The following is a 27,028-nucleotide window of genomic DNA, read 5'->3' on the forward strand; positions in this document are numbered from 1 at the left end:
GAATATAGCTCTTGCTCTGATAGCTACATTTGTACATGTACAAAATGACATATTACTGCAACACTGTTTATAATAGCAAAACCATAGAAACAACCTTATGACTGCTGGGAACTGGTAAGATAAATTATGGTCTGGGGCCAGCCCAGTGGTGTAGTCGTTAAGTTTGGCACATTCGAGGGTTTGGATCCTGGGCATGGACCTACACCACTTGTCAAGCCATGCTGTGGCGGCAACCTACATACAAAATAGAGGAGGTTGGGCACAGATGTTAGTTCAGGGCCCCTCTTCCTCAAGCGAAAAGAGAGGCCAGGGCCAATCTTCCTCACCAAAAAAAAGTTATGGTCCATTCAGTTAGTGTAATTTAATGCTATACAGTTGTGAAAACAATGAAGGAGTTCTTTGTGTAGTAATGTGGAAAGATCTCTAAGATACGTTAATTAAAAAGAGCAAGGTATAGAATATTGTATAGAAAGCTACATTTGGGGAAAAAAATTAAGAAAATATACATTTGTATTTGCTTATAGTTACATAAAAACCCTGGAAGGATACATACAACTAATAACAGTAGTTACTCTTTGTGCAGAGGTAAGATAAGGGGTGAGAGCTAGGTTGGTGCAGGGTGTGGATGGTAGACACAGCTTTTTCACTGCATACCTTTTTTTTTTTTCCAAATGAACAATGTAAACATATTATCTATGAAATATTTTTTTAAAAAACAGTAGGCTCTGGAATTAGAGTGCTTGGATACGAGTCCTGGCTCTGTTATTTCTTAGCTATGTTATCTTGGGCACATTGCTTAGCCTCTCTGTACTTAAGTGTTCTCTTCTGTAAAATTAGGATAATGATGCCCAACTCCTAGGGTGGTTGTAAGGATTAAATGAGATAACACGTGAAGTGCAAAGAACAATGCCTGGCATGTGGTGAGTGCTCGGTACATGTTTGCTTAAGAGAAAAAAAGCTATTAATATTAGAATGGAGGTTTAATTTGAGATCTGTTTATACTCAAGTGGGTAATATGCTGTTTCCATATTTGCCTTCAGATAAACAATACGTATGTTTTCATTTTCAAGTGAAGTTCAGGCATTTATTCAACAAGTGGGTGTCTTCCTGTTATGTCCCAGACATTGTGCTAAGCATGAAAGTACCTGTTTACCTTTAGTATTCAATTATCTTGTTGGAGCTTATGCCAGCAATTTCCAAAATTATGCCAAAATTTCAAAAAATGTGTGTTTGTGATGCTTAGAGGTAGTGCTATACTGAAGAAGATATAAAATGAATTGGATTCCTTTGCCATCAGACTTTAAAGGTATGATGATACAGAAAAATAAAAGAATTAAAGATGCCTTTTTTGTTCATGTGAGAAGCACATAAATGAAGGAAGTTAGATGCATCATTTGTTATCAGAAGTTTATTTAATGATGAATAATTAGAAGGTCTTAGTCCATTTAGGCTGCTAAAACAAAATTATGATATCTGGGTGGCTTAAACAACAAACATATTTTTCATGATTCTTGAGGCTGGGGAGTCCAGGATCAAGGTGCTAGCAGATTTGGTGTCTGGTGAGGACCCACTTCCTGGTTCATAAATATCCATCTTCTCACTGGGTCCTCACATGGCAGAAGGGGTGAGGTAGCTCTCTGGGAAAGAGCACTAATATCGTTCATGAGGGCTCCACGCCATGACCTAATCCCCTCCCAAAGGCCCCGCCTCCTAATACCATCACATTGGGGGGTTAAGATTTCAACATATGAATTGGAGGGGGTGACACAAACATTCAGTCTATAACAGAAGGTATAGTTTGTGTACTGATATTTTGAGGAACATAGACACTTGAATAAATTCTACTTATTCACACTTCTAAACTGTGCGCCTCCCAAAATGATAAGTTGACCTTTAAATTTAAAATAAATGCATTTGATTACACTTTTTTATACTTATTTTGCGTTATTTTAACACCACTGTGCCTAAATTAACTTCCATATAAATATGCTGTTAATAAACAGGGCATTCACTGTTTTTTTTCGTGTGTGTGTGAGAGGAAGATCAGCCCTGAGCTAACATCCATGCTAATCCTCCACTTTTTGCTGAGGAAGACTGGCTCTGAGCTAACATCTGTTCCCAATCCTTCTTTTTTTCCCCAAAGCCCCAGTAGATAGTTGTATGTCAGTTGCACATCCTTCTAGTTGCTGTATGTGGGATGCCTCCTCAGCATGGCCAGAGAAGTGATGTGTCAGTGCGCTCCCGGGATCTGAACCCTGGGCCGCCAGTAGCGGAGTGCGTGCACTTAACCGCTAAGCCACAGGGCCAGCCCCAGGCATTCACTGTTTATATGATGCGTGACTGTGGTAGAAATTTATACATCAAGAAAGACAAATACACGTTTCTGAGATTATAAAACTAATAAAATGCGGAGAACAAAAAAGGAACATTTTAAATGGAAACCGTTGTGCTGTAAGTTAGCTATTTCCATCTGTCTAAAACAAACTGCAAAAACAACTCCTCTTACTTGTTTATTAATACTTCCTGAATTCACTTGGGTTCGAACCTTAGATTCACCTTAGGGTCTGCTTCTTAGCCCGTGGCACTGGTATTGACTCAATTGCCAAATCATGTTGATTGTTTTCTCAGTAACTCTCCTGTTCTGTCTTATCATTTCCTTTACAGATGGCTAAATATGTGACCTTGAGCTTAGTTACTTTAAACTCTTGGGCCCTTAGTTTCCTGCTATCTCAATCTAAAATTGTTTATTTTTATTCTAGTTAGACCATTACTGGTCTGTGCAAAAACTGTGGCAATAGTTTTCTAATTGATGTCCCTGCTCCATTCCATCCTTTTCATTAATTCCAGGTTACTCTTTCTAAGGCATATTTCCTTTTCTGTCTCTTGAACGTTGCCTAGCTGAAGTATCATCTCCTACATCTCCCTGGTCACTCTTGTAAGAACTCAAGTCATTTGTTTTGTGCATTACTAAGCACAGTTACCTGGCATTCAGTAAATTAATAAGTTGCATTGCTGTCTTCCTATTTTAATTATTTGGATAAAAATCTCTACCATGTCAGCTCCTGGAGGTTAGAAACCTTTTCTTTTACATCTTTACAACACAGTGGTACACAGAGAAGGAACATGGGGGTTTGCTGAATGAACACATGATCAATGTATTTTATTGGATGTGCCATAGGAAGGAAGGAAAATTATAGACAGATGATTGTTTTAATGAGCATGATGGCTGTCAGCCACGTTATAACCAAAATTTTAAAATTTAAAACTGTTGTAAGAATGTATACATGTTGGATATAGTATGGTAAAGTGGGTGCAGCCATAAGAGGAAACAAGATTGAGGCTTGGAAGATGGTAATTATACTCAGGTGTCCCAGAGAGAGGGGAGGTCACCTTATGCCATACAGGGCCACAGGAGAAGACACCAGGGTAGTCAGGAGGCAGAAGAGGAGCATAGGGGAGATCTTAGGTCATGGCCTTTATTGGGGTTTCCCTGGGAAAGGCAAGGCTGGGCAGAAAACAGTTTAGGATTGGCTAGTTTGCTTAATTACTCCAGGCTTTGGGCTATAGGGTTGGTTTCTAGGTTCCTGGTACTTGGCCCTGGGATGTTTTAGGGTGGGGGAAATATTAGCTTGTTGTGTGAGAGTTAGATAAGGAGATAGTTGGTGGTATCAACTCTGGATTGGTTGGTTTGCTTATAAAAGACATGCTAGTAGGCAAGTTAACGTTAGGAATTAGCTAGCTCTGGGAGGGGCTGTCTCTTCTGGGGTCTGTAAGCCCCCCTCCCCCCCAATGTCAGAGCATCAAGAATACAGAACATAAGAAAATATAGTTAATATAATTGGCCCTGTGATGAATGGATGCTAAATATACAAATAATCTAAGAAAACACAGAACAAAAACTCGACTGATATATTCTGAGGGTTCATTCTTGCTTGTCTTAAAAAGAAATTGAAGTAAAGGCAGCTATTTGACTGATATTATATTTATGTTGGAGTCTATATTTCAACTTTCCTTCCCCTTTCCTCTTCAAAGCAATTAATTTCAGCAGTTCCTAGACATCCGGAAAGGACTTTTCTAAAGAATATTGTAAAGCCCTAAGTATTTATAAAATTTTAAGTATATTTTGAAAATAAATTATTAAAACATAACCTTGTTATTTAAATAATATTAACAGAAAGATAGCAGTTAATAAATAGGGAAATGTTTATATCTTAGTGCCTTCGTCTGGGAAGTAGGGATGATGGTACATCTGCCTCATGATGTTATGAGGATTAAATGAGATTAAATAAATAAAGTGTTTATTAGCACAGTGCCAGGCATGTAATAAGCTATTTATGTGTGTTAACAGTATACCTATATGTAGATAGAATGCATAAAAGGGGTACAATCTTGTAATCATATCTGTTATAAAGAATTTTTTAATCTAATTAGTTATATCTCCATATGAACATTATTTTATTGTGGGCTATCTACTAAGACAAGTAAGTTACTTTGTATTAACTTGTTAAATGTTTTTGTGAGTGCATTGTACCATTCCACATTGCTATTGGTAATTTTTGGTAATAATTTTAGAGAACAAACATTTTCATTTAGTTTTTTGATGTTTTAGTTTTGTTTCTTTAAATCTTGTTTTATAATATATTTTATGACGATCATTATATGCATTATATTAGAGATCCTTTAAAAAGTGTCAATAAACAATAATTTCACTTAGCAATAGGGAAGTATGTGCCTCAAGTGAAGTAGCCTTTTGATTATCTATCTCTGTAATAAGGATAGCGATATGATTATTTAAAGTCAAAAAAAGCATTCTGAATTATTTATTGGTGCTATTCACCAATCCCAAGTGATTAATTTCTTCATCTTTAAAAAGTCAGAATCATAAAATGCATCAGCTACACATTCAGTTGTTTAAACAATTAAAGAACGGTAAAAGAAGAAAAAAAACACTTGTAGATAAACCAGTGTTGATAATTTTATTATGTATTTTTCCAGTCTTTTCTCTGCATGTGTATTTGGGCTGTGTGTTTAAAAATATGTTTATTTTTAGACAAGAATGGAGTTACACAGTACCTTTTTAATTTTATAATACGGTATCTCGTGAACTTTAAATTTTTAAAGATGGATTTTAAGCGCGCATTGCAAGCTCTAGTTAGAGTTTTGAGTTATTCAGAGAGAGGAGAAGAGAAAACCTATGTTTACAGCAACTAGTGAGGCATGGTAAGACAGGATTTTGAAACCTATGCTCTTGCAGAATTAAACATTTACTAAGGAATTGAAATGGTGCCTCTTTAAATTAGCTATTTAACAAAGTGTGTTTCTTCTGACCTCAGTTTTGTAATTGTTATCAAATGGTTGTGCTTGTTGCTATTTATAAAGTATTGTTTTTTAGATCCTGATAACTTGAACATAGAACATCAACAAAGAATTTTATCCTGTCTATAAAACATCGATAGTTCAAACCTTGTTGGAATTCAAATTTCTTTTTAATTAAAAATATATATAAGACTTCATTAAACTCATAGACCACATTAAGCGTTAAGATTAATTGTGGACTTGGATCATGATTGGTAATTGTACTTTTATACCAGATAGTCCTTGGTTTGTGAATGAATTGTGTTTTTAAAAACTTGTAATTTTTCTTTGCTTGTGGAAATATTGTTAGATATCATAAATAGGTTTTCAAACCAGTCTTCTTTAAAAACACACTTACCTAAGTATATATTCTATCAATATTACCTAAGTATATATTCTATCAATAATTTAAACTGACCTTTGTAACATATTCTATAGAAAAATTCATTTGAGTTTTAAATTTGGATGTCAGAAATTTATCTCCACCCTTCACCTATTCTGGCTTGTTTAGCTCTCTTGCTTTATCAGTTCCAGAAAGGTTAAGATAGATATTTGGGGGCAGCATTTAACTTAACTATGTGTCACATTTTAAAGAGAAACAATACCTGACTATAGCTTCTGTTTCCTAGGTAAGAAAATCTGTCACTCCAGGTTAGTTATTTCCCCAGTGTTTTGATTTTGGGAAACAAAGGACATTTGTTCCTGTGGGGTTTAGGGTTAGTTAGGGACTTCTTATACCTTAAAAAAATCCTTGTTTTTTGTGATTAACAGAATAATACATGTACTTTATTTCTTTTTCAGAGTTATAGAAATGTATGATTTAAAAAATGGAAGCCACTTTTTCCCCTACATCCTAAAGATGACTACTACTATTTGTTTATATTTTCATATCTTTTATACCATTGTTAAAATACATAATTCTGTACACATATACATAAAATTCTGTGGTTTGCTTTTTCATTTAATATATTTCTCTGTTTTCATGTTACTATATGGACATTCTTTTTAATAGAAGCATCAGTTTCTATTATGTAGATATTCCATAATTTATTTACCTACCTATTACTGGAAATCAGGTTATTTCCTGTTGTTGTTTTTTCCCCATTACAAACTGTGATTCAATAAACATCATTTTACAATGTATAACAAATTTCTAAAAGGGAAATTTCTGGGTTAGAAGGCATGCATGTTTAGAATTGTAATACGTATTGCCAACTTGCTCTCTAAAAAGTTTCTTTTCCCTTGGCTTATGTTTTAAAGATTGTTTAGAGAAATATCTTTTGACAATTTTGTGTAAATATTTTTTTGCCATTTTTTTTTAATCCTTTGGCATGGAAATAATAATGTAATTATGAAATAGAAACTTCTAAATTTCAAAATCAAGTTTATCTATGATTGAATTATTCAGAATAAGTTATTTCTTTCTGTGGATAGCCTTTAAAACATAGATGGTAATACTTGGCTAACTTGACAGGCATGTTTTGAACCAGAGAATATTTATTCAAGTGTATTTGTTTGCTAGGGCTGCCATTACAATGTACCACAAACTGAGTGGCTTAAATAACAGAAATGTATTATCACATAGCTCTAGAGGTTAGAAGTCCAAGATCAAGTTGTCAGCAGAGTTGGTTCTTTCTAAAGGCTATGAGGAAAGGATTTGGTCCAGGCCTCTCTCCTAGCTTCTGGTGGTTTGCTGGCACTTAGGTATTCCTTCACATGGCATTCTCCCTGGGTGCCTGTCTGACCAAATCCCCTTTTAATTAGGACACAAGTTGGATTAGGGGCCTACTCTATTCCTATATGACCTCATCTTAACTAATTACTTTTTTTTTTCTTTTTTACATACAATGACCCTTTTTCCAAATAAGGTCACATTCTGAGGTATTGGGGATTAGGACTTCAACATGAATTTTGGGGGAACACAATTCATCCCATAACAATAAGATTTTGAGATCTATAAGTGAAAGAGGATACAGGGTAACATGATAATGTTTATATTTTCCCTCAAGTAGCTATTTTAGAATTTTGAATAAGTTGTAGCATTTAAGAGATGCTAGTTGTGAATATGTTAGTAATGGTATTTCTATAGTATTACCTTTATACCCAAGGGACAACACATTCTTTACTGTTAGTTTTCTCTGTTTACAAGGTTCTTAGAGCATATTGTTATTGATGATTATATCTAATTATCAGATTTAAACCTTGATTATTAGCAAAAGACTCCTAATAGACCATGTTGTATATTTTGTGATTGGTTGTGTAGGAAGAAGTGTTTATGTGTACTGTTATTAAATCAACCTGGGTCATAGTCAGTCGCTGCTCACGGAGCTTTTCATGGTCGTTCCTGGACATGCACATGTGCAGAGCTGTAAAATATTTGAGTCTCCTGATGTGCACATTCTCAGTTGAGGTTCAGCAAAGCAATGCTCTGCCTTCTTGTTTCAGCTCTCATACTGTAAACAAGTGTCCTTTTGTACTATATTTAGTGCCATATTTTTCATATTTTTCATATTTTTGTTGGCGATTTCACTCTTTAAAATGGCCTCTGAGTGTAGAGCTGAAGTTATCTATATGGTGTTCCAAAGCACAAGAAGGCTGTGAGATGCCTTACAAGAAAATGCATTGAGGCATGAGTTATACAGTGCTGTTGACTATGAATTCAATGTTAATGAATCAACAGTATATATTAAGATGTCTTTAAACAGAAACACACATAAAACAAGGTTATGTGTTGATCAGTTGATGAAAATGTGGTTAGAGGCTTGGAAGAACCTAACCATGTATTTTCCCTAGGGGCAGTGATTCAGTGTGGCAACTTTAAGTGTCCGTGGTGACTTTTTAAAACATAACTACTGTGAATAACAAGAATCGATTATATTCCCAACTAGATAAAATTAAAAGACTAAAATTATAAGTGGAACAAGGGTGGGATTTCCTAGAAGGATGGTGCAGTAGTGAAATAAATCATCAGTATTTAGCATCTTTCAGTTTTCTTCAGACAATGTGCGGTTTTGCATCATCTTTTAAGAAAGTATAAAAGAAATCTGGAGTCACTGTCTTTGTAGTTTTTATTTTTCTCTTTTTGTAGCTTTCATTGACCACCGTTGATAATGCAGAATTTTTCATTATTTGTCCATAATGGCAGAGAGAAGAAAATTGACAGAGGAAGGTAGATGTTTCACAATTACTAGACAAGTCAAAAGCTGAATGTAGATAGCACTACTATATGATGATGGTGAAATTGATCATATAAGTGAACTCTTAAACAGTGAGTCTGGAGATGATATTGTCGGGGGAAGAGGGAGAATCTCCCTCTCCCCTTTTTCTTAAGGTTCTTATGGCTGGTCAAATAATTAACAAGACAGGTTAGCAGGAGAAAATAATACCAAGTTTAATAACATGTATACATGGGAGAAAGCAGGGACGCTGCGTTTCTCAACACAATAGCAGAAATTCTCGTCTTAAATACCATGTTCAGCCAATGACAAAGGAGGATTTTGGGGGTGGGGGGAGTCAGTTACAGGAGATTACCACTAAAGCACAGTAAACGAGAGTAAGGTTATTATGCAGATTTAAGGCCTCACCTTCCACATTGATAAGCCTCTAGAAATGAGGCCATCTCCCCCTCTTCCCAAAACAGAGAGGGAGATACCTTTACAAATGGAGATTTCCCTTATAAATGTAAATGATTGTCTGACAACTCCTTGCAGGGCCATCCAGAGAATGTGGCCAGAGAGACAGAACTTCTGATAAGATGAGCTTGTTGGTGCCTTTCTTATTGTAACATTTATCCTACATTATCTTTACAGCCATCATGATAGATCTGTTCCAGGAAGGAGTTACTATGTCAAATTTTTTAGGCAGTTAGTGGGGGAGGTCAAATGTCCCTAGAGAAAACAACCAAGGTAAAGAGATAGATTTTAGGGTGGCCAAATCTTGATCTCCCACAATATTATACATGAATTTTCATAAACTTAGGAATTGATGAGTATATTTCTTAGGTCCCAAAGGAAATAGGATGTTCTTATCCAGTTAGTTATTCAACAGGAAGGATTTTATCATGTAACATTTTGTAACAAGAACCTGCACCTATCCTGTATTGCTAAAAGGATGTGTGACAGTATTCTTTTTTTTTATTATGTTTGTGCTGCAAAATTTATTTGATGTAGTTTGTGAATGAACAAATGCTGAAGTCAGATGTGCATACAAAGGTAATTGGGAGGAGATAGATGACGTAGAAATGAAAACCATCATTAGGTTGAACATTTTAATTGGTTTTTATAAATCTGAAAATGACAATGTTTTGCATTTATGGAGCAAAGAAGATGGCGTATTTCTTCTCATCAGTTTTCAAAAATATTGCAATTTTAACTATACAGGTTTAAGAAAAACCAGAAGTAATGATGAGCTTGGACCTATTAGAGATGTATTGGGAGTATATCTGTATTTTCAAGATGGATATGTTACATTTCTCCAGTTCTTTATCTTTTCTGTTTTTGCTCGTCTCTGAAAAATGTATTTTTTCTTTCCTAAGGCAATCTCTTCCACTTATGTTTTCTTTGCCTTTTTTTGTGCTCCCAAACTAAATGTTTCTTTTGTCTTCTGTGAACCATAAATACTGATATGAACACAGTGTTACTTTTCTCAAACTTTTTATTTTGAACATTTTGAAGCAAAAGTTGAAAGAATAACACAATGACCAACAGTTAACATTTTTCCACATATTTTTATCTGTGTGTATTTGTATTTTTTTTGACAGATAGCCTTATTTCTGAATTACAATCAACTGGTAATGATCATGTGCTATTATTAAACCTTTTCCAACAAGCTTAACATTATATGTTCATATTTCCATCATCATCTTGTAGACCCTATTTATCAAAGGAATCAATTGTTTTTTAATGGGCTTGCTTGGCAAATTTTTCTTTTTTGTTTTCTGTTCTCTTCCATATATATCCATACTGATCCTAAATTGAAGTGAATTTAATCCCCAGTTACCCTCCATTTCTAACAGTGTTACTTGGCCTTGAAAGGCAAATGTAGCTTAGTGATTAAAACTTAATAGAGTTAGCATAGTACCTACTATATAGGAAACACTCAATAAATGTTAGCTGTTAGGTTTGGAATGAATTGTTTCCTTTTTTTGGCACACAGTGCATCATCAAGTCAGGCTTTCTAGTGAATTTTTTTTTTTTTTTAGTGGAAAAGATCGACCGTGAGCTAACATCCGTGGCCCATCTTCCTCTTTTTGCTTGAGGAAGAGTGGCCCTGAACTAACATCTGTGCCCATCTTCCTCTATTTTTTATGGGGGACACCAACACAGCATGGCTTGATGAGCAGTGCGTTAGGTCTGAGCCTGGGATCCAAACCTGCGAACCCTGGGCTGCCGAAGCAGAGTGTGCGAACTTAACCGCTATGCCACCAGGCCAGCCCCTCTAGTGAATTTTTTGTTTGTTTTGCTGGGTTCATTTATTCCCCCTTTGTTCTTGCTTATCATTGACTCTCTTTTCAGGCCATCTTGTTTTGAGCATTCAAAACCAGAATTTGACCTGGATGTGAAATGTCTCAATATACTATTTCTAGCATACTGGGGGAAATGGTTGGGGCTATTCATTTGATGGGCCATTTGGAAAAAAGAAGTAATTTTTAAAAATTGTACAGAGAAGTTACCCGTTTTGTGTATTTATTGTCTGAAAAGCCTGTATTAAATACTATCTTCAGGACATATAACTGTTAGATTTCTTTAATAATGTATTTCTGAAGTAGTCATCCATTCTCAAAATAGGTATCTCAGTAATTTGAGGGGGCTAAAGTTCTGAAAGAACCAACATTATTTTGAGTTTTTAATGTGTAGGAAAAAATTAAAGAGCTCAGGTCAGTTTTAAAGTGAACACATTCGTTTTAATACTTTGCTTTAACTATTTTCTCTAACATTCTATTTAATTTTTTTAATCAAATTTTATTTTTTGTTTTGAATAGATAATATATTCACATGGTTCAAAAATCAAGGTAATATAAATATACATTGAGAAGGTTTGCTCTTACATTTGACCACCCTGTTTCCCCCTCTACCTGCATCCCTTATAAGTTTATTAGTTTTTTGTATGTATTTCTGAAGTTTCTTTATGTAGATGTAAGCAAATATGAATATATGTTCTTATTCTTCCCTCTTCCTTATGTAAAAAATAGCAAATCATGTACACTATTCCACATTTTGATTTTTTTTCTCCTTTGAAAATGTACCCTTGAGATCTTCCCATATCAGCATGTAGAGTTTTCTCATTATTTATTATTTTTGTAGAGCATAATATTCCATTGTGTAGATAGAATCCTTTATTGATGGATACTTGGAATATTTCCAGTCTTTTGTTATCATATATGTTGCTGCAGATATACATAAATACACACACACTCACCACACACACATATGTATTTGTACTCTACTCTCCTAGGTTCTCCAGCGGGGGCCTGTCTAGACAAAAGATAGATTAACAAGACAGAAGTTTATTAACACATGTGTTGCACTTACATGTGGGAGTACTCGGTAATGAAATTGGTGCTAGAACATGGGCTTATACAGCGTCTTAACAAAGGAATGATAAATTTTTGGAGAGGTAACAAAACGAAAAAGAGTGCGTTTCTTAGGTGGCAAATTGGGGGAAGGTAAATATGTGGGTGTACTAATGTGAGATAAGGGCTAGTTAGTAAAATTTGTTTATGTAGATTCCATTACAGCACCATTCCACTGGTGCTATATCTGAGCAGATAAGGGTCTAGGGTTGTCTCTGGTGATTAATTTCTGTCCTTCCTGGTAGAGAGGGAAGGGGGGACACCTTTACAAATTTGTCCTGCTTTTTAGGCAAATAGGAGGAGGGCAGAGAGCTTTTCTTGTATCTGCTTCTTGTTTATGGCCTTCAGCTCAAAATAATCCTTGTGCCAAAGTGGCATATTTTAGGGTGGCATATGCTGCTCCCCTTCAGTACTTAGGTGCATCTGTACGATAATTTCCTGGAAATGGAATCGCTAGGTCCAAAAGGTAAATGCGTATGTATTTTAGGTATTGCCACATTCCTCTCCATAAGGGTTGTTCTATTTTGTATTCCCACTGTCAATATACAAGAGTACCTTTTCCTCCAACAGACTGTTGTCAAACTTTTGGGTTTTTATTAGGAGAAAAATGTTATCTTGGTGTGTATGTTTTTTTAATAAGCATAGACTTTTTTTTTCATTAATAAACTTTATTTTTTAGATTCACAGCAAAATTGAGCAGAAAGTACAAAGTTCCCATATACCCCATCCCCACACATGCACAACCTCCCCTGCTATCCACAGCCTGTAACACAGTGGTACATTTATTACCAAAATGAACCTACATTGACACATCATCATCATCCAAAGTCTGTGGTTTATATTAGGGTTCACTCTTTGTGTTGTATATTCTGTGAGTTTTGACAAATGCATAATGATATGTAGTATTGTACAGAATAGTAGTAATACCATACAGATTAGTTTTACTACCCTAAAAATCCTCTGTGCTCTGCCTATTCATCCTTCCCTCCTTCAGCCCCCAGCAGCCGCTAGTATTTTTACTGTCTCCAAAGTTTTGCCTTTTCTAGACTCGTATAGTTGAAATTAGTAATACAATATGTAGCCTTTTCAGATTGACTTCTTTCACTTAGTAATATGCATTTAGGTTTCCTTCATGTCTTTTCATGGTTTGATAGGTCATTTCCTTTTAGTGCTGAATAGTATTTCATCATCTGGATGTACCACACTTTATCTGTGCACCTACTGAAGAATTTTGGTTGCTTCCAAGTTTTGGCAGTTATGAATAAAGATGCTATGAACATCCGTGTGCAGGTTTTTGTGTGGACATAAGTTTTCAACTCCTTTGGGTAAATACCAAGGAGAGCGATTGCTGGATCATATGGTAAGAGTATGTTTAATTTTGTAGGAAACTGCCAAACTGTCTTCCAAAGTGGCTGTACCAGTTCCCACCAGCAGTGAATGAGAGTTCCTGTTCCTCTATAGCCTCGCCAGCATTTGGTGGTGTCAGTGTTTTGGAATTTGGCCATTTTAATAGGTGTATAGTGGTTTCTTATTTTAATTTGCAATTCCCTAGTGACATATGTGGTAGAACATCCTTTCATATACTTACTTTGCCATCTGTATGTCTTGCTTGTGAGGTGTCTGTTCAGGTCTTTTGCCTAACTTTTAATTGAGTGGTTCATTTTCTTATTGTTGAACTTTAAGAGTTTTTTGTATATTTTGGATTACAGTCCTTTATTAGATGTGTTTTGCAAATATTTCTCCCAGTCTGTGGCTTGTCTTCTCATTCTCTTGATAAATGTAAACTTTTATAATTGAAGGTTAACCCATCTATAAAAGTACACAAATCAAAAGTGTGTGGTTTAATGAATTTTCTAAGTGAATATATTATTGGCTTCTTAATGTAGTTCGAATTTGCATTTCTCTCATCAGTGAAGTTGCGCATCTTTTCATATGATTAAGGGCCATTTCTGTTTCTTTTTCTGAACTATCGGTTCATATCTTTTGCCCATTTTTCACTGAATTACTGTTCTTTTTTTTCTTTTCTAGTAAGTCTTTAAAAATTGGGGAAGTTGTTTCTTTGCTTGAGAGATGAATAACGTTTTTTCCCTATTTTGTTATCAGTCTTTTTACTTTGCTTTTAGTTTGTTTTGCTCTAACAAGTAATTTGACTTTTCTCAAATGGGTACATGGAATCTCTTCCTCTTTCCTCAGCTCGGGACTTAGCTTAAGTGTCACTGTCTTCTAAAATTCTTCCTAGTATCTTTCAAGGTTTTAATAAGTATCTTATGTTCCCATGTTGCTGTTTGTATATCTTTATGTTAGCATTTAATCACAATCCTTATCAAATCTGTTTTTCTGTAGACTGTAAACTCCTTGAGGGCTAGAACTCAAAATGTTTTATTTATCTTTGTGTCTCTAGTGCTTGGAGCACAAGAATTATACAGTAAATGTTAGTGTTTGGTATGAATGATTGTTTCTTGGATTTTTGGTGCCTTTGATTATACAACTGTTGCTATCTAATTTAAATACTCTTCATTTGCTATTGTTGAACCAACCTGTCCTATTCTCTTGTCATCCTGTCATTTTCTGCTCTTCACTACATTTCCTTTGAGGATTGTCTTGGAGAGACATTGACTCATTTCTGGGGCCTCTGAGAGACAACAGATCTTTTGTGTATTTTACTTCTTTCTGCATAAGTAAGATTTATGGGAATATTTTGATGTAAACAAATGATAACATACTTCTGAGTCCCTTTTCTTGATTTTTTTGGGGGGACAATGTGTATATCTTGTTTTCCTTTTTTGTTTTTGTATGTTTCTACAATATAATTTTATAAAAATATATATACAAAATACATACAAAAAGTGAGAGATTAGTGTAATGAACTTCCACATACTGTTTACCAGCTTCACGAATTATTAACTCATAGTACTTTAAGGTAAGTACTTAAAATAACGTATTATTAAGAGTTGTACAGATTCCTAGAGGCTCTCTAGGGCTAACCTCCCACCTCAAAATTCAGGATAGAATTTGAATTTCCCTATACGTAGGGATCTAAACCTCCTTGATGCACTCCGTTTCATTATTGAATAGCCGCATTTGTACATTGAGCTAAAATGTGCGTCTCAAGAAACTCTGATTCAGTTTAATAACTCTTCAACATGAGGCTTTCAATTTATTGAAGACAGAAATTACAGCTTTCTTATTAAGCTAAAAAAGTTAATTTTAAATGACATCTTAAAAAAAGACTTATAGTGGTACTGGTAAAAAACTGATAAACATTTCATATGTTAAGGAGACTGAGGAAACAATTTAACTTTCTTTGCTGATTTATCAGTGGCTACTGACAATCTTATGAAGGGCCAATATTTTAAATTAATTTCTGGTTTAAAACTTGAACACATTTAACCGCATATGGAGTTTTTATATCTTTGATATTAAAGTGGCAGTCCATAAAATGAAACCTATTTTTTATGGTCGCATTACCTTTCAGTTCTCTCCTCAGCATATATGGTAGAGGCCTAATTTATGAGATATGTGAAGAATTTGTTTCCTATCAGAAATTGCCAATTCAGATTATTTCATTAATTTCAGAATTACTCCATAATAGTATCTGTAATGGTAGTGTGTGTCAATTATGATTTTGTTATTAAAAAACAAACAGTCCAGGTTATTTGATTCCCTTTTTAGCTAGAGTGCTCTCTTTTATTGGTAATGGCTTTGAATGAAGAGCACTTTCTGAGAGAATCTTTATAAACTGTTAATTTCTTCCACCAAATGCTCAAGTCACTCAATATTCTGAGTTGATTATGCCCTATGATGTATATCTGTATTTACCACAATGAGAATTTTGTATGGAACTTATTTATTAGACTTTTCCAAATAACACTAGTTATACTTAGTCTGTATTTCAGCATTTCCTTAGCTTTTTTGTACAAGATGAAGACTCTGTTTTATTCTCATTGTGAGTTCAAAACTAGAATGTAATGTCTCTCTTCTTGATTTCTGTAGAGCAGGTTGTTGCCCTGGATGCCCAAAATATCGTAGCTGTTTCATGTGGAGAAGCTCATACATTAGCACTAAATGACAAGGGCCAGGTGTATGCTTGGGGTCTCGATTCTGATGGACAACTTGGCCTGCTAGGATCAGAGGAATGTATCAGAGTACCCAGGTAACAAAGGTGACCAAAAAGAGGTCTTTAACAATCTTTTATGATAAATTTATCTAAATTTTTCTGCTTACGTGGACATGTACGAGTTGACACCTAATTATTTCTCCCCTTTGAGTTCTTAAGGAGTTTACTAGGTAGATTCTTGCCTTTAATTTGGGTTCAGTGCTATTTTTTATATACCTCGTATTTTCTCCCAAATTATTTATCTTTGTAAAGAAAAGGGATGAGGAATATGTACTTTATTATATGTTTTTCTTACTAAAATTTTGAAGTGGGTTAGACTAATTTAAACTACTAATTCTATTATCTTGAGTACCCCAGCTATTGAAATATTTATTAAATATTGATTACTTGCATGTTTCTCTGTCTTGTTTTTTTTAGTCTTTATTGTTTTTATTGATTGTAGAAGTCCCACATACTTAGTGTAAGAAGAATTCAGTCACTTTCCTCTTTTTTACATAGCAGTGACCATGATTTAATTTATATTAACCACTAATTCATCATAGAATTATTTCAAAATAAAAAAATGAGCTATACCTCATGAGTGTTGTAGTCTTACAGATTTACATCGGGCATAACCATTGTTTTAATATTAAAAACTGTAAGAGCATGAACATATCTAGGTAAAAATATAAAAATTTAAAGTATTCATTTTCTTTTAGAAACATAAACTCATGCTTAGTTTTTAGAATTATACAAATTCTTGCCTCCTTAAACTCTTGTTCTTTCTTCTTAGTAATAGTTATGGGGACAAAAGAGAACTCTCCAAGGAACCAAGATGTTAAACTAATTTTAGGTTTCTTTTCCAGGTATCATTTATTTTACACACATTTAGATATTTTGTTTTTAATTTAACATAATGTTTGTTTTAGTTTAAATAATAGGATATAACTACTAGAATAAGAAAATGGAGCACAGGAACTAATATATTTCAGAATAGGAACTTGAATCGTTGTTAGAAATGAGTTTTCTTTAACTAGGAAAGGTAGCTTGTTCTTTTAGTAAGCCTATAACCTTCCCCCAGGTGTATATGTTTATTGAAAAACTTAAAGTATACATTTAAAGTATTTGCTTTAACATTTCAAAAGATTTTTTGATCTTTAGTTTGACATTTTATATTTGTTCTAGTAATGAACTGTCTGTAGAGACTTAGATAACATCACATTCATACATTTTCTTTATTGAACTTGTAACCAAATTCCACAAAACTCCCCAAACAAATTTCTTCCTCTTTGTTTCTTCTGAGATAACAATTAAATAACAAACACAATTCCCGTTATTTTTTTGTGTGTGTGAGGAAGATCAGCCCTGAGCTAACATCCAATGCCAATCCTCCTTTTTTTGCTGGGGAAGATTGGCCCTGAGCTAACATCCGTGCCCATCTTCCTCTACTTTATGTGGGATGCTGCCAGAGCATGGCTTGACAAGTGGTGTGTTGGTGTGCGCCTGGGATGCGAACCTGGGAACCCTTGGGCCACCCAAGTGGAGCGCTTGCACTTAACCGCTATGCCACTGGGCCCTCCCCCACCCCCCCGTTATGTTTTTAATGTCTCTTAATGATGGTGCTGTTGGGAGAAAAATTTTTTCCTTAAGTAAATTGAAATTTTTTAGTCATTTCAATTTTGATTTCTTTCGGAAAATGGTAGTTTGCAACCAGGTGGTTCTTAACTAGATAATACAAAGCATTCATGGAAACGTAGTGACCTCATTTGTCATATACTTTACTGCTTTTGTTTCCTCACATAAGTAATTGTTGTAGAATGGGATTTTTAATTTAAGATTTTAAAAATTTTGTGTTTTTAGGAGTGGAAAGGGACTTATATGTTAGATTTTCTAAATCAGTATTCTCAAAACCATGATTCATGGCAAGGCTTTTCTAGTTTCCCTTATTTCTACTCTACTGGTCTCTTAATTTTCATACTTACATTTTTGTTGCTGTTCACTTCTGGTATAAGGGATTTCAGTCAGTAATCGTAGATGATTAGTAAATGGAAAGAAAGGTAATTATAAGGAGAGAAATTTGTTATATGACAATTTATTTGAAAGTTGCTTAATAATAAATTATCTGTTTGTGACTTTACTATTTTATGAACCTGGATGGAGACCTGAAAGAGATCTCAGTTGAGTCCTCTGGTTTAAACTTCTCTATTTTTTGTATTGCCAAACATCTAAATTAACTTTAAGCTGTATGTTAAGGCATTTCTCCTGTTCAGCCTTCTCAGTTTTTCATGACCTGAGCTGATTTGTTGTAATATATACATAGTTTTTACTGATATTTTTTTAATGTTTTAAAGGGCAATGTAATATTTCAGTGAGAATATATTTTTAGGAAAGACTTCCAGTGATTTTTTTCTTTTTAAATTTCAGCACCAAATCGTTTTTTAGATGCAAGGCTTTTTCTAGATATTTAGAGATGTCAGCCAGCTTTGTAAATTTCACATACATTTTGAATAAAACATGTATACAAGACAGGAAGAAACTCAAATATGTGTAAATACATTTTTAAAAATTAGTGTTTATTGAGCCAGTGCCATGGCATAGTGGTCAAGTTTGGTGCACTCTGCCTCAGCGGCCTGGGTTTGTTTCCCAGGCTCAGACATACACCACTGGTCAGCAGCCATGCTGTGGCGATGACCCACATGCAAAGTAGAGGAAGATTGACACAAGTAGAGGAAGATTGACAGGGCGAATCTTCCTCAAGCAAAAAGAAGAAGATTGGCAACAGATGTTAGCTCAGAGTGAATCTTCCTCAATAAAAAAAAAAAAAAAAAAAAAAGAGTGACCTTGACTGAAATACACTGAATATATAAAAGTCGACAAGCCAATAATGATACTCAAAAAAGAGAAAGACAAACAAAAAATTAGTGGTTGTGATTTTCATAAGAGTGTTCAGAAAAGTGAAGATTCACATTATGCTATGCTTTCTTGAGAACAAAATCCGTTTAATGCCAATAGATAAGAATATGTAAATTAAGCAACACTCTGAAATTAAAGAATATAAAATTAATAATAGATTATATTTGAAATTATTACTAGTTTGTTAATCTTCTAATTTTGTTTTGAAATCACTACTTCTTGGGGAAAGATAGAAATTATTCACTATCACTGGTTTCTGTAGGCCTGCATTTCTGGCTAGTTACTTCTTTTTATGTAGGATATGTGTTATACTTTTATTAAAAAAAAGTTAAGACTAATTTTACTATCTTTTAGTTTAATGTAAGTGGAAATACATACTTTTCCATGCAAAATTTAGAAAAAAATTGCTGGCAATAAACTTGTTGTTTCTTGGACATACACAATTAAAAATTACGACAGGATGGTTTAATATGATGATCCTTGTGAAGAACACTATTTCTGGACTATAGAAACTAATTAAACATGTTTGAATTGTAAGCTTGATCAAAAGTAAAACTTATTTTCTTAATTTCACTCAGTTTTAAACATATATTATAATTTCTGCCTAACGTTAGCATCTTAAAGTTCAGAACATTTTAGGTTAGAAAGAAAAATTAAAGAGTGTTTCTTAACGGTAGAGACTAGATTTGTTGTTGGCCTAAATTTTTTAAAATTGGAAAAAGAGTTGCTAATACTTTCCTCAAATCACTAAGAAAGTTGTGGCTTAACTGGGAAATAGAAAATTGTTAATTATGTTTTATCATCAAAATATATTTTTAAAACCACTTTATTGAGGTTTGATTGACATACAAAAGCTCTACCTATTTAATGTATACACCTTGATGAGTTTGGAATTGGCAAATATTAAATACTTTAGTTCTTCAAATTTTTGATTATATAATTTAGACTTTTCATAGTCTTAACAGTTGTTGAAATTTTACCTTTGCAAACAACTGGAATGCCTAGTTTCTGCCTATATTGCTAGTATACATTAAGTTGGAAAAATACAGCAATACACCAGTATACATATTCAACAATTAATTTGTTTTGGCAGACTTCCCAAGGGAGAGAAGTATAAATCTTATTTCCACGTTTATTAACTGTTTTCTTATGAATTTCAAACATCTTTCTAATTTCAATAAAGAAACGATTCTGTTCTTTACAATGAATCATTTTAGTGATGTCATAGCCATTTAAAATGTTTGACATACTTTAACCTTTAGGGAGTTATTTTAAATTTATATGCAGTTATAAAATATTTACCCTAGATGTCTGAATTCTGATTTTCTTTTCATAGTTCTCATTAATTAGGAATCTTTGTGTAGTGTATATGTATGTATCTATGTGTTTTTTATTTACAAAATTATACTGGCTTATTTTACTTGCCTGTTAACTGTATTTGAATCCTTTTAAAAATTGGAAACCATTAAACATTTGCATTATCTTTTTTACTTAAAAAAGGGGAGTTACTTTTGGTGAATTCTATAGAATTCTGTTTCATTAAGAATTTTTAAATTTGTTATCTCTTTAGGAAAAAGAACATGGGAAACTAATTTGGTAAATTAAGTTTTAACCATTTACAGTATATTTCTTTATTTTTTTTTTCTTGAAAGCAAAAAAAAAAACCAAACCCCCCAACAGCTAAGCATATTGTCTCCACGCCTCCCCCTACCAATCTCCAATGTATTAATAAATCTACATGGAGAAGATTTTTTTCCTTTAAAACAGTAATGCCACAGAAGAGTATCTTTTCTTGTCCCTGTAGCAGACGTGGCTAAAGAAATTAGCATTTATGTTATATTCCAAGCCTTATGATATTGTTTTGAAAATTAGAGTCACCAAGTGTGAATTGCCATGCAAATTTAGAAGTTTTTGGAGCAAACTTTATGAATAGTTTAATACTAAAGCCTCAAAGACTTTACAAATTCACTTATACTTTAACAGTGTGTTATTCATTACCTGCTTTTTGCCAGGCACATGGTATGTGCTAGGGATTCCATGGGTATAAGACACGTAGTCCACCTTCACAGAGCTTATTGTTTAGCAGAGTACACTAGTAATAATTAAATGAATAAGTACACCAGCAATTAATAGTGATAAATGATGTGAAGGAAAAACCGTAGGGTACTATGAGAATGTAGTATTTTGAAATGTTTTACTTGGTCTTGCAAATTGGACTTGATACCTGGAGCAGTTGGTTTTTAAAAATATTTAATATAATTCACTGGTCAATGTCTGATGTGTCTAATATGCGTAAACAATATTAGTAATTGTTTAGTAACTTCAGCATAATTGTGCATATCCATGTAGTTTTTATTCCTGTTTTTACATTGCCAGTGTTTGATTTTGCTCATTGCAGAAAAATGGCATTTTGCTACATTTGAAAATCTGAAGGTGCATTGGATGCTGCTAACTAGTTGGATTCTGCTAAATTGTGGCAGTACATCTCTCAGGTTTTGTAGTTAAAAACATAAATCCACTAAATAAAAATATTTTTAATACCACAATATGGAATTAGAGTAACTCTCCTTTCTCCTGCTCAAAATTTGATTTGCTGAAGCTGCCTCCCGAAAATCATGAGTATCGACACTCTGGTCAGAACTTGCTCCGGACTCTCATATGGCAGAATCAGGTCAGGTGGCAGTATCAGGTAAAGGGAAGTAAGAAACATATTATGCTTCGTCTCCCCCTTTTTTTTTCTTGAAAATATTCATTCAGGAAAAACAGTAGAGTGACCAGGTGAAGGGGAACTACATAAGAAAAACCTGGGATGGTTGGTGCACAAAGTTACTTGATTTTTGTAATGTTGTAAAAATTAGTCTTTAGAATTACATTGCAGTTTAGGAAAAATCAGAAATGGGGGGAAAAAGAAACTATTAAAAAAAACCACACACAATGGCAGAAATATGACTGAACACATCAGTGATCATAATAAATGTGAATTGATTAAATTTTCCTAGTAACGGATTATTGAGTATCACTGATATAGATGTAAAGCAAAAGGATAGCCCAAAAGGAATAGGTTTCATAATTTGTGAATTGGTAGCACCATATGATAGGAATCTCTGTTGGTTCTTAAGGAACCTGATGGAGGAGAACATATATTAAACTGGGCCGAACACTAATTTTAGACAAATTAGATCTTGTGCATTTGTTTTACAAATATATTGCCAAATTTCACACTTGAAGCTTAAGATTTTTTAAAAAAATTTTGATAATAAAAGAAGACATCTGAATTATAAAAGCACTCTGAGGAGTAGTTGAGGTGTGAGCATAGTTTACTTTGCTTAAATATTGTTTTGAAATGTTTTCTCATCGCACCTCTTAATTTTTTTCACATCTAGATTTTGTTTACTGATTTTAGCATAAATTTTTGGTAAATTGGGCTTATATGAAGAAAACAGCATGAACTGCTAGGTCGGTAGGAAACTACTTGCACATAGTAGGTGGTCAGTAAATAGCATTCAGGATCCATTTATTAAATGGGATTTACTGATCGTGATCTAGGTCGGTAGGAAACTACTTGCACATAGTAGGTGGTCAATAAATAGCATTCAGGATCCATTTATTAAATGGGATTAACTGATCGTGATCTCTCTTCTTATTTTCTAGAAATATTAAAAGTTTATCAGATATCCAGATAGTACAGGTTGCTTGCGGCTGCTATCATTCTCTTGCACTTTCTAAAGGTAAGCATTGTTTTTATTTTCTTTTCCTTTTTCAGTTTTATTACTTGATACTTTGAGCAGAAAGTCCTCCAACTTTGTTCTTATTCACAATTGTCCTCCTTGATCCTTTTCAGTTCTACATATGTCTTAGAATTAGCTTGTCAGTTTTCACAGACACACAAAGAAACTACTGGGATTTTGATTGGGATTACATTGTCTATAAATCAATTTGAGGAAAATCTTTACAATATTGAGTCTTTCAATTTTTGAACATGCCTTGTATTAGATTTTTCCCTAGATGTTTGATGTTTTTTGTTGTTGTGAATGGTGTCATTTTCAAATTGCTTATTTCTAGTATATAGACCTGAAATTTTTGTGTTTTATTGTTCTTTTGTCTGCTAAATGTTATTGCTTCACAGCTGGAAAAGGTTATAACTTGCCCAATCTCATTTGATCTCATACATAAACTTTTTATGAATAAAAACAGAGATGGCGGCTGAGCATCCTATTAGCTTTGCTTGCTTTTGTTTCTGATTCATTCAACTTCCTGTGCCAGCCAAGGATTGTAACATGGGTTAATAAAGAACCTGCCATATGTTTGTATTTTACCATTTAAAAAAATAAGTTCCAGTGGCTTCATTATTAGTATTATTTTTGAATTTATTAAATGTCTAGTGAGGTCTGCTATGAATGAAGCACTAGGCTAGAGCTGTGGGGAAATACAGGTAAGTTGAGATAGTTTTAGGGACCATACCATCTAGTGGAAGAGGCACATATACAAATAAATAACTATAGTTCGAGGCAGAAAAGAATATATGCTACTGTGGTCAAGGTAAAATGCTATGGCATCGAAGAAAAAAGTGTAATTAGTCATGTGTCACTTAATGGTGGTGATACGTTCTGAGGAATGCATTGTTAGGCAATTTCATCATTGTGTGAGCATCATGGAGTGTACTGAAAGGGAACAAATTTTGCAACCCCAAAATATGTCTCTTTAACATGAGAATTATTTTAGGCTGATTATTTTTAAGAAATAAAAGACTCAAAGTTTTTCTTGTTACCTCCCCCTTAGCTGCCTAAAAGAATTCAGATAAAAAAACTTGTCTTAGGAAGTGAGCTATCACTGTGTCATAACATGAACTTGGTAGTAGAAGGGGGTACCTAGAAAAGCCTGTTTTTATATATATAATACGTTTATATATATTATTATTAATATTTATATATAATAACATGTATACATGTTATTAAACTTTTGTTTGCTTTTCTCTTGTTAATCTGTCTCATGTCAATTTAATTCTTAGACCATCCAGAAGAACCTAGTAGTGTAGAGGAAAATTTCTTCCTCCTCTATAGTACTTACACAAACCTAGATGGTACATAGCTTTCTACTCATCTAGGCTGTATGGTACTAACCTTATGGGAACACTGTCATATATGCAGTCAGTTGTTGATCGAATGTTATGCAGCACGTGACTTTAGTTCCAATCCATAGAATTGGTATTTGATGCAAGTCTTGAAAGATGAGTAGAATTTATTCAGAATGGGAGACACGTTAAGAAGTAACTAGGGGAATTGTTGAGGATGGGCTAAGGTGATAGTACATACTAGTAAAGGCATAGAATCAGGAAGGTATTTTGTGTTTTTGAGTATTGGCATGTAGTTTTATGTGGGTATTATGAGAGCATGGGAGACATACTTCAGTTGAGGCTCAACTAAAAACAGAAATCTGTTACAAAGGGCCTTAAAATACCTTATTAAGGACTTTGACTTTGTGTAGGCAGTGGGGAAGCTGGCATCCCTGTATTCTTTGTTGCTACTTTGCCAGCTTCTCTTGCTGTTTTGGTAGGTAGATCCAAGATAAATTTAAACCCAAGGTTTTACTGATAGGGCAGTTTTCTGTCTTGACTTACAGGTATTCTTTTGCCTTGTTCAGCTTCATGCTTTAGCAGTATCTTATTTAATGAATTTTTTTGATTACTTAGTATGAACTAGGCACATTAAAATGTACAATATACAGTGGTAAGCAGACCACTACTAGCCCTCATGGTACAGTCACACAAATAACAATATAATTACATACTGTGAAAAAGGACTATAAAAAAAAAGTTAGGATATTTAGAACATATAATGGGGGTGAACTTAATCTGAGAGATCAAAGAAGGCTTCCTGCTGGGAGAGAGTAGAACTGAACTAGACAAAGGTGAGGGGAAGTTTTAGGCAGAGGGAACAGCAAGGCATTGGAGAATGTAAAGGAAGGTGAGTATGGCTAGAGTATAGTGAGCGAGAGAAGAGACTGATATGAAATGAGCTTAGAAATGTAGGTAGATCATATAGAGCCTTGTAGGCCTTGTTAAAAGTGTTTATCCCAAGAGCAGTGAGAAGGCACTGACATATTCTTTTCAGGTGAGCAACATTATCAAATCTGTATTTTTATAATGTCTGTATCTATATGTACAAGTGTCTGCTAGTATGTGCATAAAGTATTTCTGGAAGTACATATTAGTAATTGGTAACAGTGGTTGTCTCTAGAGAGAGGAACCAGGGATCTAATTTTGGAGGGAAACTTAACTTTTAAGTGTGTCCTATTTTATAGTATGAATTAAAAAATATTAGTTATTAGTGTGTCGGTTATTAGTTTATTACCATTTATTTAATAAAAATAAAAAGATGACTAAAGTTGCAAAATAAAGTGGCAGTGGGGGAGCAAAAGTGACAAGCAAAAAAACTGTTGTAGGAACCGGGTGAGATAGTGAGGAGTGGATCTATTTGCCATATTTTTCTTTAGAAAGAAAACTGTATAACTTGGTGATAGAGTGATACCATCCTATGTATAAGGTAAGAGAGGAAAGGAATTTTAAGGATAATTCCCTACATTTATGACTTGTGCTGCTGAATCAGTTATGATGTCTTTTGCTGAGATGAGGAACACTGGGAAGAAGTCCAGGTATGGGAGGTAGGGTGGGGTGGTGAATTGAGTTCCGGGGGTGCTGAGCTGGAAGTGCCTTTGAAATATCCAAATGTAGATGTCAGGTAAACAATTGGATACATGAGTTTATTGCTCAGAGGAGAAGGTGTGGGCTAGTGAAAAAATTTTGAATGTGAAATTTTGAATTATTTCAGCATATAATTGATAACTGAAGCCTTGAGCTCGGATAAGTGCCTCTTGAGAGAAGTCACAGAATAAAAGTGAGACCTGAGTAATATTAAAAAGACAGTACTTTCTTAATGAGCATAAAGAAATGAGATTGCTCCCAGTTATGTGACTTACCCGTTCATCAGTCAAGTCAATCAAACTTAAAGTGTACTAATACAGAATGTGTTCTTCTAGGTAGTATTATGTTTCTATATAAGAAATATACTTAATAAAGAGGAATATGTATTTTCGTCTGATGAGAGGAAGAACATCCCCAAATAACTGATGATCTTCAAATGAAATTTTTTTGTGTGTGAGAAAAATAGTTAATTTTATGACTTTTGTTTTACAGCAAGTGAAGTCTTCTGTTGGGGACAGAATAAATATGGCCAATTGGGTTTAGGCATTGACTATAAAAAGCAAGCTTCACCACAGCTGATTAAGTCTTTGCTTGGAATCCCTTTCATGCAAGTTGCAGCAGGAGGAGCCCATAGTTTTGTACTCACCCTTTCTGGAGCTATCTTTGGATGGGGACGCAACAAATTTGGTCAACTAGGTCTTAATGATGAAAATGGTAGGTTCTCATTGTTTATAGATAAATGTATTTTTAAAAAGAGATGATCTTTTGAAATGGATCAGTGATTCTTAGTGTCAGAGAGAAATGTACCCAGATCTTTCCTAATATGGACGTGGGGATGAGAGGTTAATTTAAAAATTTCATTTGATAATAATATTTTTAGGGGCTGGTGGGAAGGCCAAAAACCCAAAAAATGTCATTTTATCATTAAATAACTATAGAAAGTATATCTGGACAAAAATTTTTGTTGTTGGAGGTTCATTAAAAGAAAGTTGAAAAACATTACTTCAAATTGGTAACCACATTATTGGTCACCATTGGTGAAAAGAAGCTTTAAAGTTATTCTGGAAAGGAACAGGAAGCGTTAATCTGAGTTTTTTAAGGAAATATTTAGGTAATCTGTCTTAAATTAATCTTTAGTTTGGGTTTCACTTTTGACCTGGATGCTAGAGTATTAAAAATAAACACTTTGAATTTTAAAAAATAACTACTTGAAACAAGTTGGCATCTTGGAACTGATTTTTCTTAACTACGTTAGGTCGAATGCCAGTATTTGAAATACAAAAACTAATTTCATAAAGTTCAACATAATTATAATGACTTAAACGGACAAAAATGAGTTGTTGATCTAGTAACAACTGGTTATGATAAACCAATAATACTCTGAGAGAATTTT

The 27,028-nt window shown here is 33.9% G+C and overlaps 1 protein-coding gene across 5 annotated transcripts in view; it reads left to right on the forward strand.

The window, feature by feature from the left end:
- Positions 1–27,028, forward strand: part of HERC4 (HECT and RLD domain containing E3 ubiquitin protein ligase 4) — a 151,092-nt gene that overhangs the window by 12,683 nt on the left and 111,381 nt on the right. For 3 of the 5 annotated variants that reach the window (XM_058543346.1, XM_058543347.1, XM_058543348.1), the window contains exons 4-7: positions 15,920–16,079; positions 21,535–21,606; positions 22,587–22,663; positions 26,128–26,349. In XM_058543346.1, the coding sequence (XP_058399329.1) occupies positions 15,920–16,079; positions 21,535–21,606; positions 22,587–22,663; positions 26,128–26,349 (531 nt within the window). The remainder of the gene's footprint in view (positions 1–15,919; positions 16,080–21,534; positions 21,607–22,586; positions 22,664–26,127; positions 26,350–27,028) is intronic. The other 2 variants (XM_058543349.1, XM_058543350.1) reach the window with 1 other exon arrangement.

The sequence above is a fragment of the Diceros bicornis genome, chromosome 6 (genome assembly GCF_020826845.1).
Source record: "Diceros bicornis minor isolate mBicDic1 chromosome 6, mDicBic1.mat.cur, whole genome shotgun sequence".
Classification (NCBI taxonomy): Eukaryota; Metazoa; Chordata; class Mammalia; order Perissodactyla; family Rhinocerotidae; genus Diceros; species Diceros bicornis.